General features: G+C 48.7%; 1 protein-coding gene across 1 annotated transcript; it reads left to right on the top strand.

Annotated features, from left to right (window-relative positions):
* The first annotated feature begins 453 nt into the window (after positions 1 to 453).
* Positions 454 to 2776, top strand: LOC147119909 (uncharacterized). Its single transcript, XM_085983794.1, has 2 exons — positions 454 to 2408; positions 2663 to 2776. Exon 1 carries the CDS (start codon positions 526 to 528, stop codon positions 1732 to 1734), a length of 1209 nt encoding a protein of 402 aa, XP_085839920.1. The 5' UTR covers positions 454 to 525; the 3' UTR covers positions 1735 to 2408; positions 2663 to 2776.
* Positions 2777 to 15295: the final 12519 nt, after the last annotated feature.

Raw genomic sequence — 15295 nt, 5'->3', positions numbered from 1 at the left:
ATGAAGCAGAGAGCTGACCTCGCTGCCAGTCTCCACATTCTCCAAAGCCAGAGAGCTGCCGCTGCCGCTAAAGCTAAAGCCGCAGCTTATGAAGAAGGTGAGGAGAACGAAGGCGGGGAGCCCAGCCAGGAAACATATGTTCTGGGACAGCCCCTCAGTCCAGTGCAACGTACAAGTGAGTGTGTCCAACAACACTCCAAATTGTTCTCCAAGGAAACATCCAACTATCTCAACGCAGAACCAGCTACTCAACACAGTAGCAAACAGCCTGTTTTTGGAGACACTGAGCTTAAAGGAGAAGAAACAAGCAAGACTTACCTACAGAGACCTCCACAGCACTCGGCCAATCCAGCCAAGCAGTCCTCACCCGAGCCACAGGGTACACAGGACCTCGCTGGGTGCCTTATCCGCCGAGAGTTGTTGAGTTCGGGCCTTCTGGAGTTAGATGGCCGTCCTGAAAGTTGTTGGTCATGGAAAGAGCCCAACCTGAGACTACACAAGGTAGCATCGAACAGTGGACAGGTGATGGAAGCCTTCCCTGCAGAGGACCGTGCCAAGGATCTGAAGGATTTGCACCTTGGAGTGGATCCTCCCCCCCTTCAACGGAGCCTGGGGCTCTCCTGGAACCTGGAAACAGACAGCGTCACATTCCTGGTGTCCCGTGAAGAAAGGCCATTCACACGGAGAGACATCCTGTCCACAGTCAACAGTTTGTACGACCCTTTGGGGTTCGTAGCTCCCATAACAATGCAAGGAAAAGCATTTGTACGGGAACTCTCATCGGATCAGAGTGAGTGGGATGCTCCACTCCTCCCTGAAAAAGAAGCAAAATGGAACCTACAGTTGATCAGAGACAAGATTGACATCGATGTGGGCGCCGTCAAGTTCTTCACGGACAGCAAGATTGTACTTGGTTACATCCACAACTCCACAAGAAGGTTTTACGTGTATGTTTCCAACTGGGTGACTCGTATCAGACGATCCACTCACCCTGACCAGTGGTGCTATGTCCCCACGGACCTGAACCCTGCAGACCATGCTACCAGGTCTATACCAGCAGCACACCTACAGCAAAGCAGTTGGTTCTCGGGCCCCTCTTTCCTGTCTAATGTCAACACAGAGGAGACTCCTGAGTCCAATCCCTTCACCCTTGTGGAGCCTGAAGCTGATACCGAGATTCGGCCTGAAGTTACGACCCTGGTCACCAAAGCCTCAGAATCTCAGTTGGGCTCACAAAGCTTCGAGCGATTCTCAAGCTGGAGAACACTCTGCCGAACCACAGCCCGACTCATTCATGTAGCAGCATCCTTCAAGGGGAATTCGGACAACATAGAACGCAAAGGATGGAAATGTTCTAAAGAAGTATCCAGCACAAGTGAGCCATCACAAGCCAAAGGTGTGATCATTCGCTCTGTCCAGCATGAGGTCTTCAAGGAGGAATTCAAATGTCTTGAAGAGGGACAGACATTCCCCAAGCAAAGAGGAGAGTATTTGTCCACCCTACAGAGCCGTAGGAAATGGACAGAAGACAAGCCAAACGTCAAAGTGAGAGACGTTGTCTTGCTGAAAGATAGCCAAGCACGCAGAAATGAATGGCCAGTGGGCCTGGTTGTCAAAACTCTGCCGACCAGGGACAAGAGGGTCCGCAAGGTGGAGGTGAAGATTGTCAAGGAGGGGCCTATCAAAGTGTTTCTGAGGCCAGTCTCAGAGATCCTCCTTTCTGAAGTAACCTAGAGAACGAACTCTGAGTATGTTGCAGCCAAAGGACGTTTTCTTCAGGTTTATTTTGTATCTGTAGTGGTACAATGGAATTGTACCAAGCGGGGAGTGTGCTGCCTCTCCCTCTAACTTAACCTCACTGTATGTATTTAACTTACTTATATATGTATAACCTACCTGTTGGGGCCGTTGCCCCTTTAACTTACCTTTTAGGGCCATTGCCCCTTTAAGACGCGCCTTAGCGTGCTGACGTCACGTCACGTACAACGTAGCGTGCTGACGTCACGGCACGTACGACGTGACGTGCGTGAGGCGGCTGCCGGCCCGACTCGGCCTTCCAGAAAGGCTGCCGGCACAGCCCGGCCTAGCGTCTTTGGCCGCATCTACCAGCCGCCGGGAGCGACGCGATCTTCCGCTCCCGCGGCAAGCATCGGCTCAGCCTGGCCTCCAGCTCCCGCTCCCGACTTCGGCCTCCACGGCCAGAAACGCGACCACGCGCATCACGTGATGCCCCAAGCGCGGACAACGCTACCGAGCGTGATGAGGTCATCACGCTCCCCACAGGACTGCTACGTAGTCCTCGTGGAGCCCTCGCTGGGACACAGACCTACACCACGGTGCTCCTACAGCAGCGCAGGCTCTGGGCAGTTGTATTGTCCCCATGCTTGAGTCTTGGAAATTGTTTGTCTGTAAGTATTTTAGAATGCTATGGATGATTAATGTGCACTGTATGTTGTAGAAAATGTTTAGTTGTAACTTTTCTCTGCCTAGCTGATTAACTAGTAGCTGTATTTTCATACACTATGTACAGGGCTAATTTAAAGAGAATGCCTCCCAGTTTACTAAATGTACTGTGTTGCTCAGGCGTACCTAAATCTGTGTATACATATCAGTTATGCGCCTGTATACTAATGTGTGCTTCCATTTCTGTGTTGTATTTCAGTTTTACAATTAGAATCGTTCAGTAAAGCGTTACAAGAAAAGTCAAGCCTTGTGATTTTATTGGAAGATATCGAGTTGTTCGCTATCTGTCTAGCTCTGCATAGAAGCGCGTTGCGAGGGCAGAACAGATATTATGTTTGTTAAGAAAATCAAGTAATCTACTATTTAGAATACTGCAGAATAATTTCCCTAGACAACTGTTGACACAGATGCCGCGGTAGTTATTTGGGTCTGATTTGTTTCCACTTCTATATATGGGGGAGATTAGTCCTTGGCACCAGATATTGGGAAAACAGCCTGAACGTAATATGATGTTGAATAATTTGAGTACCGCACCCTGCATCTCCATATTGCTGAACTTGAGCATTTCATTTTTGATGTTGTCTGGGCCACATGCTTTCTTTAGGTGGAGAGATTTTGTTTTTGTGGCCAGTTCTTTCCATGTGATTGGGGAGTCTAGAGGGTTTTGGTTGTCTTTAATTGTTGCTTCTAATGTGTGGAGTTTTTCTGTGACCTGATGTTGACTTGGGTTTGTTTCGTTTATTGGGATGTCTTTGTAGAGGTTTTCAAAATGTGTTCTCCAGATGTCGCCATCTTGGATTGGTAATGCTTGCAATTGTGTTGTACTCAGGTTATACCACATTTCCCAGAATTGTTTTGGATTGGTGGAGTTTTCAATTTCTTCGAGTATTTTGTGGGTATAGTTTTGTGTATTGTTCCTAATGGTGTGTTTATATCTTTTGAGGGTTTCATTGTATCTAGTACGTAGGTCCGGATTGTTTGGTTGGCGATGCTTTTGGTTTGATATTTTTCTCAGGTCTTTTCTGGCATTTTTGCATTCGTGGTCAAACCATTTCTTATTTTTTATTTTGTCTTTTGTGACGCTTCCTCTTCTGTTTCACAAGGTCGGCTTTTACAGCTGCCTCATGGAAGATCATATTTATATCCTCTATGGCCATGTTTACACCATCTCTGGTGAACTCGTATGGGTTTTCTTTAAATTTTGATATTTTGCTTGTGAGATCAGGTGACTTTAGTGCTGTGATGAATTTTTCTCCACTGTCTGGGGCCCATCTGCATGTCTGGTTTATTTTATGGAGCTTACTGGGTTTTTTTTTTGTGTCTGTAGTTTGGGCAGAAAGTTTAAGGTACATATTTATTTGGTTATGGTCTGAGAGGGGGGATTGCTGCCTGACAGTGAATGAGTTGATATCGCAGGGGTCCAGGTCAGTGATTGTATAGTCCACCACACTAGACCCAAGAGTTGAGGAGTATGTGAGTCTCCCTAGGGAGTCCCCTCTGAACCTACCGTTAACTATGTACAGGCCTAAGGCTCGGCAGAGTTGCACTACCTCCCTACCGCTTTTATTTGTTTCACGATCAAGGTTGTTCCGATTTGCGATGGCTGGTGTGACATCTAACCCAATCTCTCTCTCTCTCACTCCCAGTCTCTCTCTCTCTCTCACTCCCAGTCTCTCTCTCTCTCACACTCCCAGACTCTCTCTCTCTCACACTCCCAATCTCTCTCTCGCACACTCCAAATCTCTCTCTCTCTCACTCCCAGTCTCTCTCTCTCACACTCCCAATTTCTCTCTCTCTCTCTACCAATCTCTCTCTCACACTCCCAATCTCTCTCTCTCAAACTCCCAATCTCTCTCTCTCTCTCACTCCCAGTCTCTCTCTCTCTCACACTCCCAGTCTCTCTCTCTCTCACACTCCCAATCTCTCACTCTCTCGCACTCCCAATTTCTCTCTCTCACTCACAATCTCTGTCTCTCTCACACTCCCAATCTCTCTCTCTCTCACTCCCAGTCTCTCTCTCTCACACACTCCCGACTCTCTCTCTCACACTCCCAATCTCTCTCTCTCTCTCACACTCCCAATCTCTCTCTCACACACTCCCAGCCTCTCTCTCTCTCACACTCCCAATCTCTCTCTCTCACACTCCCAATCTCTCTCTCTCACACTCCCAATCTCTCTCTCACACTCCCAATCTCTCTCTCACACTCCCAATCTCTCTCTCGCTCACACACTCCCACTCTCTCTCGCTCTCACACACTCCCACTCTCTCTCTCTCTCTCTCTCTCACACTCCCAGTCTGTCTCTCTCTCACACACTCCCACTCTCTCTCTCTCCCTCTCACACAATCCCACTCTCTCTCTCTCTCACATACCCCCACTCTCTCTCAGACACTCCCACTCGCTCTCTCTCACACACTCCCACTCTCTCTCTCTCACACTCACACTCTCTATCTCTCTCTTTCTCACACACTCCCAATCTCTCTCTCTCTCTCACACTCACACTCTCTATCTCTCTCTGACACACTGCCAGTCTCTCTCTCTCTCACTCCCAGTCTCTCTCTCTCTCTCTCACTCCCTGTCTCTCTCTCTCTCTGTCACTCCCAGGCTCTCCCTCTCTCTCTTCCCCACAGTCGCTCCCTCTCTCTGTTCCCCCCAGTCACTCCCTCTCTCTTTTCCCCCCAGTCGCTCCCTCACTCTCTTCCCCCCAGTCGCTCCCTCTCTCTCTTCCCCCCAGTCGCTCCCCTCTCTCTTCCCCCAGTTGCTCTCTCTCTTCCCCACAGTCACTCCCTCTCTCTCTTTCCCCCCAGTCGCTCCCTTTCTCTCTTCCCCCCAGTCGCTCCCTATCTCTATTCCCCCCCAGTCGCTTCCTCTCTCTCTTCCCCCCAGTTGCTCCCTCTCTCTCTTCCCCCCAGTCGCTCCCTCTCTCTCTCTTCCCCCAGTTGCTCCCTCTCTCTCTTTCTCCCCAGTCGCTCCCTCTCTCTCTTCCCCCCTGTTGCTCCCTCTCTCTCTTCCCCCCAGTCGCTCCCTCTCTCTCTTCCCCCCAGTCGCTCCCTCTCTCTCTTCCCCCTGTCGCTCCCTCTCTCTCTTCCCCCCAGTCGCTCCCTCTCTCTCTTCCCCCCAGTCGCTCCCTCTCTCTCTTCCCCCCAGTCACTCCCACTCTCTCTTCCCCCCAGTCGCTCCCTCTCTCTCTTCCCCCAGTCGCTTCCTCTCTCTCTTACCCCCAGTTGCTCCCTCTCTCTCTTCCCCCCAGTCGCTCCCTCTCTCTTCCTCCCAGTCACTCCCTCTCTCGCTTCCCCCCAGTCGCTCCCCCTCTCTCTTCCCCCCAGTCATTCCCTCTCTCTCTTACCCCCCAGTCGCTCCTTCTCTCTCTTTCCCCCCAGTCGCTCCCTCTCTCTCTTCCCCCAGTCGCCTCCTCTCTCTCTTCCCCCCATTCGCTCCCTCTCTCTCTTCCCCCCAGTCGCTCCCTCTCTCTCTTCCCCCCAGTCGCTCCCTCTCTCTCTTTCTCCCCAGTCGCTCCCTCTCTCTCTTCCCCCCAGTCGCTCCCTCTCTCTCTTCCAACAACAACATGCCCTCAAAAAAGCCTCGGCACCACCGGGCTCCCCCAGCAAGTAAGATATAAACATATTTATGACAACAGAATAAACTAATTGCATAACTAAATAGCACTGAAGCTAGCCTCGGTAGCTAACAGCTAATAACTTCTTATAGACAAAGTATTGTCAAAATACTACACTGACAAGGTTGTTATCATGTTACTAAACAAGGATACTAACAGACATTGCATCTTGACTAGCGTATAAGAAGGGATGCGACAGGATTGAGAATGCCTCATGTGTCTTTCTTCATAACAGTGGCATGGTGGCATAGTGGTTAGCACTGTTGCCTCACAGTGACAGGGACCCGGGTTCGAATCCAGCCTCGGGTGACTGTCTGTGTGGAGTTTGCACATTCTCCCCGTGTTTGCGTTGGTTTTCTCTGGGTGCTCCGGTTTCCTCCCACAGTCCAAAGATGTGTGGGTTAGGTTGATTGGCTATGATAAATTGACCCTTCGTGTTAGGGGGATTAAATACATGGGGTTACGGGGATAGGGTGGGATATATGTTGGTGTAGTGGTTACGGGGATCGGGTGGGATATGTGTCGGTGCAGGCTTGATGGGCCAAAATGGCCTCTATCTGCACTGTGGGGTTTCTGTGATTCTGTGATAACTCAGCAAAAACATACCCCGGAATATTAATTCCGGGTCAAACAGGAAGGTCAAATAACATACTTCTATATACTAACACTGTTATCCAATAACTACCACCAGAGGGTGCTATCTGCATATAATAAGTCCAGAATATAAGGCCTACATATAATAGACCTCTTCTGTCTGTCCGTTCTCTATACGTTCGAAAGTTATACAGCGTACGTATACGCGCGTCACATCAAAAGAAAACTTACGATTACGGACCAGTCATAGGTGTATTTACTTTTCCATCAGACAAAAATCGTGCCCACGTTATCCGAAAAACTTTCAAAATTCCGCTCATGAAATGGGAAAAGTTCCGCTCATTTGCTCATTAGCATTGAGTGACGTGAACGTTGACCAATCATGGGGTCGAGCGACCTGACAGTTGACTGATGGTTGACCAATCGCTGCGTCACGGGGGCGGGTTCTTTGCGCGTGCGGGCGGGCCATCCTACAGTTGAGTGTTGAGTGACTTGACGATTGACCAATCCTACCATTCAGTGACCTGACGGTTGACCAATCGATGTGTGTGTGGGCGGGCCCTATCACTCTGAACCGAGGTGAGTGGCCGCCATCTTGATTGTTCACGATTTTTTCCCCATACTTTCTGTGTGTTAGGGAACTAAGGAAAGTAACAATTTATTTGAGTTTTAAATTGTATTTACCAATAGTAGGAAATGAAATGATCCCCTACCCTTTGCCCGGAGGCTCGCCTACTTTCACAGCCATTTCGAGCGGCTGTGCCGGTGCCGGGTGCGGCCTAGCAGCCCGGGATGCCTGGGTCTTGAGTTGCAGGCCGTGCCGGGAGCCGCAGCGCACAAAACTTCCCCGCGGCGTAAACAGCCCCGCCCCAGAGCCCGACCCAAAGCCACCAGGTCACCGGCCGTGGTGGGCCATGCCGGGAGCTGCCATGCACAAAACCTCCCCACGGCATCAACAGCCCCGCCCGAGAGCCCGACCCAAAGCCACCAGGTCACCGGCCGCAGCGAGCCGTGCCGGCAGCTGCCGCACACAGAACTTCCGCGCGACGTCAACAGCCCCGCCGCAGAGCCCGACCCATATCCATCAGGTCACCGGCCGTGGCGGCACAGTCTCTCTCTCTCTCACACTCCCAATCTCGCTCACTGACACTCCCAATCTCTCTCTCTCACACTCCCAATCTCTCTCTCACTCACAGCCAATCTCTCTCTCTCACACTACCAATCTCTCTCTCTCAAACTCCCAAACTCACTCTCTCTCACAATCCCAATCTCTCTCTCTCACACTCCCAAACTCTCTCTCTCACTCCCAATCTCTCTATCTCTCACATTCCCAATCTCTCTCTCTCACTCCCAGTCTCTCTCTCTCACACTCCCAATCTCTCTCTCTCAAACTCCCAATCTCTCTGTCTCTCACACTCCCAATCTCTCTCTCGCTCACTCCCAGTCTCTCTCTCTGACACACTCCCAATCTCTCTCTCTGACACACCCAATTTCTCTCTCTCTCACTCCCAATCAATTCAATTCAATTCAATTCAATTCAAATGCTTTATTGGCATGAAAGTTTACAGAGAACCATATTGCCGAAGCTTACATAGCAAAAAGGTACAGTTTTCCAACATTCTGTAGGTGTCAATCGATTTGACATTTGTTGGTTACATACAATATTACTTTTAAACAATATTAATTTTAAACAGTCTTTGTACTTCATTTGGTACGCTCAATATTAATTTTAAACAGTCTTAATTTTTATACAGTCCTCAGATTGTGACATGTTGTTACATATTTGGCCCCAAGGTATGGTCTGTCTCCTTCTCCTAGGACTAATCTCAATTTTGACAGGTCATCCAATTCCTTGAAATCTGGGGTTGTTTGGCTTAGCTTGTTGAATAATATGTTTCTTGATGTGTTGAATTTTTCGCATTTTAGGAGGAAATGCATCTCTGTTTCAACCTCGCCGGCCAGACATTGGTCGCATATTCTATTCTCTCTAGGCTGCCAGGATTTCTTGTATCTGCCTTTTTCAATTTCCAGTTGGTGGTTGCTTAGTCTGTACCTGGTGAGGGTCTGTCTCTGTTTTGTGTCCCTGATTGTCGTGAGGTAGTCTGCCAGTTTATATTCTCTTTTTAGGGCCCGGTAACATTCTAATCTGCTTTGGCTTTCAGTTATTTTGTTCCAATGTTCCAGGTAGGTTTCTTTGCATTTTTTAATGATTTGGTTCACTCGGATTGGTGTTTGGACGGCTGTGTTGGTCTGGGGCTGGTCAGGGTCCGGCTGAGTACTTAGTTTCAGTAGCAGCTGACTCAGGGGACTTTTTTCTGGGTTTAGCTCTTGGGTCTGAAAGGCTTTGAAATGAAGGGTGTCTGGGGAGCTAGATTTGAGGTGATTTAGGAAGTTTAGTGCTCGTTTTTGGATGTTTATTATCAGTGGGTATCTGCCTAGTTCGGCTCTGCATGCATTTGTTGGCGTTTTTCTTTGGGTGCGAAGGATGCTTCGGCAGAATTCTGCATGTAGGGCTTCTATTGTGTGTTTTTCCCATTTAGTGTAGCTTTGGTGATTTAGCGGGCCCCATACTTCACTACCGTACAGTGCAATGGGCAGGATTATGCTGTCAAATATTTTGAGCCAGATTTTGATTGGGATTTGGATGTTGTAGAATTTTCTTTTTATTGCATATAGGGCTCTTCGGGCTTTTTCTTTTAGTGCATTCACTGCTATGCTGAAGCTCCCTGATGCTGGAATAGTTAGACCAAGGTAGGTGTAGCTCATAGTGTGTCCTATAGTGGTATCACTGAGGGTAAACTGGTATTTGTTTTCCTGACATCTGGGCCTTTTTTGAAAAATCATGATGTTGCTTTTCTTTAGATTTACTGTTAGAGCCCAACTTTGGCAGTATTTGTCGAGTAGGTCTAGTTGTTGCTGTAATCCCTGTTCTGTGGGAGACAGCAGAACCAGGTCGTCCAATCTCTCTCTCTCTCACACTCCCAATCTCTCTCTCTCTCACAGTCCCAGTCTCTCTCTCTCACACACTCCCAGTCTCTCTCTCTCTCACTCCCAATCTCTCTCTCTCTCACACTCCCAATCTCTCTCTCTCTCTCATACTCCCAATCTCTCTCTCTCTCACTCCCAGTCTCCCTCTCTCTCTCACTCCCAGACTCTCTCTCTCTCACACTCCCAATCTCTCTCTCGCACACTCCAAATCTCTCTCTCTCTCACTCCCAGTCTCTCTCTCTCACACTCCCAATTTCTCTCTCTCTCTCCACCAATCTCTCTCTCACACTCCCAATCTCTCTCTCTCAAACTCCCAATCTCTCTCACTCTCTAACTCCCAGTCTCTCTCTCTCTCACACTCCCAGTCTCTCTCTCTCTCACACTCCCAATCTCTCACTCTCTCGCACTCCCAATTTCTCTCTCTCACTCACAATCTCTGTCTCTCTCACACTCCCAATCTCTCTCTCTCACACTTCCAATCTCTATCTCTCTCACACCCAGTCTCTCCCTCTCTCACACTCCCAGTCTCTCTCTCACACTCCCAATTTCTCTCTCACACTCCCAATCTCTCTATCTCACCCTCCCAATCTCTCTCTCTCTCTCACACTCCCAGTCTCTCTCTCTCTCACACTCCCAATCTCTCACTCTCTCGCACTCCCAATTTCTCTCTCTCACTCACAATCTCTGTCTCTCTCACACTCCCAATCTCTCTCTCTCTCACTCCCAGTCTCTCTCTCTCACACACTCCCGACTCTCTCTCTCACACTCCCAATCTCTCTCTCTCTCTCACACTCCCAATCTCTCTCTCACACACTCCCAGCCTCTCTCTCTCTCACACTCCCAATCTCTCTCTGTCACACTCCCAATCTCTCTCTCTCACACTCCCAATCTCTCTCTCTCACTCCCAGTCAGTTCAGTTCAGTTCAGTTCAGTTCAAATGCTTTATTGGCATGAAAGTTTACAGAGAACCATATTGCCAAAGCTTACATAGCAAAAAGGTACAGTTTTCCAACATTCTGTAGGTGTCAATCGATTTGACATTTGTTGGGTACATACGATATTACTTTTAAACAATATAACTCTCTCTCTCTCACACTCCCAATCTCTCACTCTCTCACACTCCCAATCTCTCTCTCTCACACTCCCAATCTCTCTCTCTCTCACACTCCCAGTCTCTCTCTCTCTCTCTCACTCCCAGTCTCTCTCTGTCTCACACTCCCAGCCTCTCTCTCTCTCACACTCCCAATCTCTCTCTCTCTCACTCCCAGTCTCTCTCTCTCACACTCCCAATCTCTCTCTCACACTACCAATCTCTCTCTCACACTCCCAATCTCTCTCTCTCACACTTCCAATCTCTATCTCTCTCACACCCAGTCTCTCCCTCTCTCACACTCCCAGTCTCTCTCTCACACTCCCAATTTCTCTCTCACACTCCCAATCTCTCTATCTCACCCTCCCAATCTCTCTCTCTCTCTCACACTCCCAATCTCTCTCTCACACAGTCCTAATCTCTCTCTTTCTCACACTCCCAATCTCTTTCTCTCTCTCACTCCCAGTCTCTCTCTCTCACACTCCCAATCTCTCTCTCTCACTCCCAATCTCTCTCTCATACTCCCAAACTTTCTCTCTCACTCCCTGACTCTCTCTCTCTCACACTCCCAATCTCTCTCTCTCACTCCCAATCTCTCTCTCTCTCAGACTCCCAATCTCTCTCTCTTTCAGACTCCCAATCTCTCTCTCTCTCACACTCCCAGTCTCTCTCTCTCACACACTCCCAGTCTCTCTCTCTCTCTCACATTCCCAATCTCTCTCTCTCTCTCTCTCTCACACTCCCAATCTCTCTCTCTCACTCCCAATCTCTCTCTCACTCCCAGTCTCTCTCAGTCACACTCCCAATCTCTCTCTCTCTCACTCCCAGTCTCTCTCTCTCAAACTCCCAAACTCTCTCTCTCACACTCCCAATATCCCTCTCACACTCCCAGTCTCTCTCTCTCACACACTCCCAGTCTCTCTCTCTCACACTCCCAATCTCTCTCTCTCACTCCCAATCTCTCTCTCTCACACTCCCAATCTCTTTCTTTCTCTCACACTCCCAATCTCTCTCACACTCCCAATCTCTCTCGCTCACACTCCCAAACTCACTCTCCCTCACATTCCCAATCTCTCTCTCTCTCACACTCCCAATCTCTCTCTCTCTCTCACTCTCAGTCTCTCTCTCTCACACTCCCAATCTCTCTCTCTCACTCCCAATCTCTCTCTCTCTCACATTCCGAATCTCTCTCTCTCTCACACTCCCAATCTCTCTCTCTCTTTCCCAATCTCTCTCTCACACACACTCCCAATCTCTCTCTCTCACACTCCCAATATCTCTCTCTCTCACTCCCAATCTATCTCTCTCTCACACTCTCAATCTCTCTCTCTCTCACACTCCCAGTCTCTCTCTCTCTCACACACCCAGTCTCTCTCTCTCACACTCCCAATCTCTCTCTCTCTCACACTCAGAATCTCTCTCTCTTTCTCACACTCCCAATCTCCCTCTCTCTCACTCCCAGTCTCTCTCTCTCTCTCACTCCCAGTCTCTCTCTCTCTCGCACTCCCAGCCTCTCTCTCTCTCACACTCCCAATCTCTCTCTCTCACACTCCCAGCCTCTCTCTCTCTCACACACCCAGCCTCTCTCTCTCTCACACTCCCAGCCTCTCTCTCTCTCTCACACTCCCAATCTCTCTCTCTCACACTCCCAATCTCTCTCTCTCTCACTCCCAGTCTCTCTCTCTCTCACTCCCAATCTCTCTCTCTCACACTCCCAATCTCTCTCTCACACTCCCAGCCTCTCTCTCTCTCACACTCCCAGCCTCTAACTCTCTCTCACACTCCCAGCCTCTCTCTCTCTCTCACACTGCCAATCTCTCACTCTCACACTCCCAATCTCTCTCTCTCTCTGACTCCCAGTCTCTCTCTCTCTCACACTCCCAGTCTCTCTCTCTCTCACACTCCCAATCTCTCTCTCTCACAGTCCCAATCTCTCTCTCTCACACTCCCAATCTCACTCTCTTTCACACTCACAATCTCTCTCTCTGACACTCCCAATTTTTCTCTCTCTCTCACTCCCAGTCTCTCTCTCTCACACTCCCAATCTCTCGCTCTCACTCCCATTCTCTCTCTCTCTCACACTCCCAAACTCTCTCTCTCTCTCTCTCACTCCCAGTCTCTCTCTGTCACACTCCCAATCTCTCTCTCTCTCACACTCCCAATCTCTCTCTCTCTCACTCCCAGCATTTCTCTCTGTCACACTCCCATCCTCTCTCTCTCTCAAAATCCCAACCTCTCTCTCTCACACTCGCAATCTCTCTCTCTCTCACTCCCAGTCTCTCTCTCACACTCCCAATCTCTCTCTGACATTCCCAATCGCTCTCTCTCACACTCCCAATCTCTCTCTCTCTCTCACTCCCAATCTCTCTCTCTCCCTCTCATACTCCCAGTCTTTCTCTCTCTCACACTCCCAATCTCTCTCTCTCTCACACTCCCAATCTCTCTCTCTCTCACAGTCCCAATCTCTCCCTCTCACACTCCCAATCTCACTCTCTCTCACACTCACAATCTCTCTCTCTAACACTCCCAATCTCTCTCTCTCTCTCTCACTCCCAGTCTCTCTGTCTCAAACTCCCAATCTCTCTCTCTCACTCCCATTCTCTCTCTCTCTCACAATCCCAAACTCTCTCTCTCACTCCTAGTCTCTCTCTCTCACACACTCCCAGTCTCTCTCTCTCACACTCCCAATCTCTCTCTCACACTCCCAATCTCTCTCTCTCACACTCCCAATCTCTCTCTCTCTCTCGCTCCCAGTCTCTCTCTCTCACACTCCCAGTCTCTCTCTCTCTCACACTCCCAACCTCTCTCTCTCACACTCTCAATCTCTCTCTCTCTCTCACTCCCAGTCTCTCTCTCTCTCTCACACTCCCAGTCTCTCTCTCTCACAATCCCAATCTGTCTCACTCTCACATTCCTAATCTCTCTCTCTCTCTCTCACTCCCAGTCTCTCTCTCTCACACTCCCAATCTCTCTCTCTCTCACTCCCAGTCTCTCTCTCTCTCACTCCCAATCTCTCTCTCTCTCACACTCCCAATATCTCTCTCAGACTCCCAGTCTCTCTCTCTCACACTCCCAATCTCTCTCTCTCTCACGCTCCTAATCTCTCTCTCTCTCTCACTCCCAGTCTCTCTCTCTCACAATCCCAATCTCTCTCTCTCTCACACTCCCAGTCTCTCTCTCTCTCACACTCCCAATCTCTCTCTCTCTCACACTCCTAATCTCTCTCTCTCTCACTCCCAGTCTCTCTCTCTCACACTCCCAATCTCTATCTCTCACTCCCAATCTCTCTCTCTCACACTCCCAATCTCTTTCTCTCTCTCACACTCCCAATCTCTCTCTCTCTCACACTCCCAATCTCTCTCTCTCACACTCCCAAACTCACTCTCTCTCGCACTCCCAATCTCTCTCTCTCTCACACTCCCAATCTCTTTCTCTCTCTCACACTCCCAATCTCTCACTCTCTCTCACTCCAAGTCTCTCTCTCTCACACTCCCAATCTCACAATTCACAATTCAAATGCTTTATTGGCATGAAAGTTTACAGAGAACCATATTGCCAAAGCTTACACAACAAAAAAGTACAGTTTTCCAACATTCTGTAGGTGTCAAACAATTTTGACCCTTGTTGGGTACATACAATATTACTTTTAAACAATATTAATTTAAACAGTCTTTGTACATCATTGGGTACATTCAGTATTAATTTTAAACAGTCCTCACGTTGTGACATGTTGTTACATATTTGGCACCAAGCTATGGTCTGTCTCCTTCTCCCAGGACTAATCTTAATTTTGGCAGGTCATCCAAATCCTTGAAATCTGGGGTTGTTTGGCTGAGCTTGTTAAATAATATGTTTCTTGATGTGTTGAATTTTTCGCATTTTAGGAGGAAATTCATTTCTGTTTCAACCTCGCCTCTCTCTCTCTCTATTTCCCATTCTCTCTCTCTCTCTCGCTCTTTCCCATTCTCTCTCTCTCTCTATTTCCCATTCTCTCTCTCTTTCTCTCTTTCCCATTCTCTCTCTCTCTATTTCCCATTCTCTCTCTCTCTCTATTTCCGATTCTCTCTCTCTCTATTTCCCATTCTCTCTCTCTCTCTATTTCCCATTCTCTCTCTCTCTCTCTCTATTTCCCATTCTCTCTCCCTCTCTTCCCCATTCTCTACTCTCTCTCTCTTTCCAATTCTCTCTCTCTCTATTTCCCATTCTCTCTCTCTCTCTTTCCCATTCTCTCTCTCTCTATTTCCCATTCTCTCTCTCTCTATTTCCCATTCTCTCTCTCTCTATTTCCCATTCTCTCTCTCTCTATTTCCCATTCTCTGTCTCTCTATTTCCCATTCTCTCTCCCTCTCTTTCCCATTCTCTACTATCTCTCTCTTTCCCATTCTCTCTGTCTCTATTTCCCATTCTCTCTCTCTCTATTTCCCATTTTCTCTCTCTCTATTTCCCATTCTCTCTCCCTCTCTTTCCCATTCTCTACTCTCTATCTCTTTCCCATTCTCTCTCTCTCTATTTCCCATTATCTCTCTCTCTCTTTCCCATTCTCTC

The sequence above is a fragment of the Somniosus microcephalus genome, chromosome 4 (genome assembly GCF_052327205.1).
Source record: "Somniosus microcephalus isolate GS21.2 chromosome 4, FLI_Smic_1.0, whole genome shotgun sequence".
NCBI lineage: Eukaryota > Metazoa > Chordata > Chondrichthyes > Squaliformes > Somniosidae > Somniosus > Somniosus microcephalus.
Note: the sequence above shows the minus strand (reverse complement) of the source record. Positions and strands in the feature narration are given on the sequence as shown.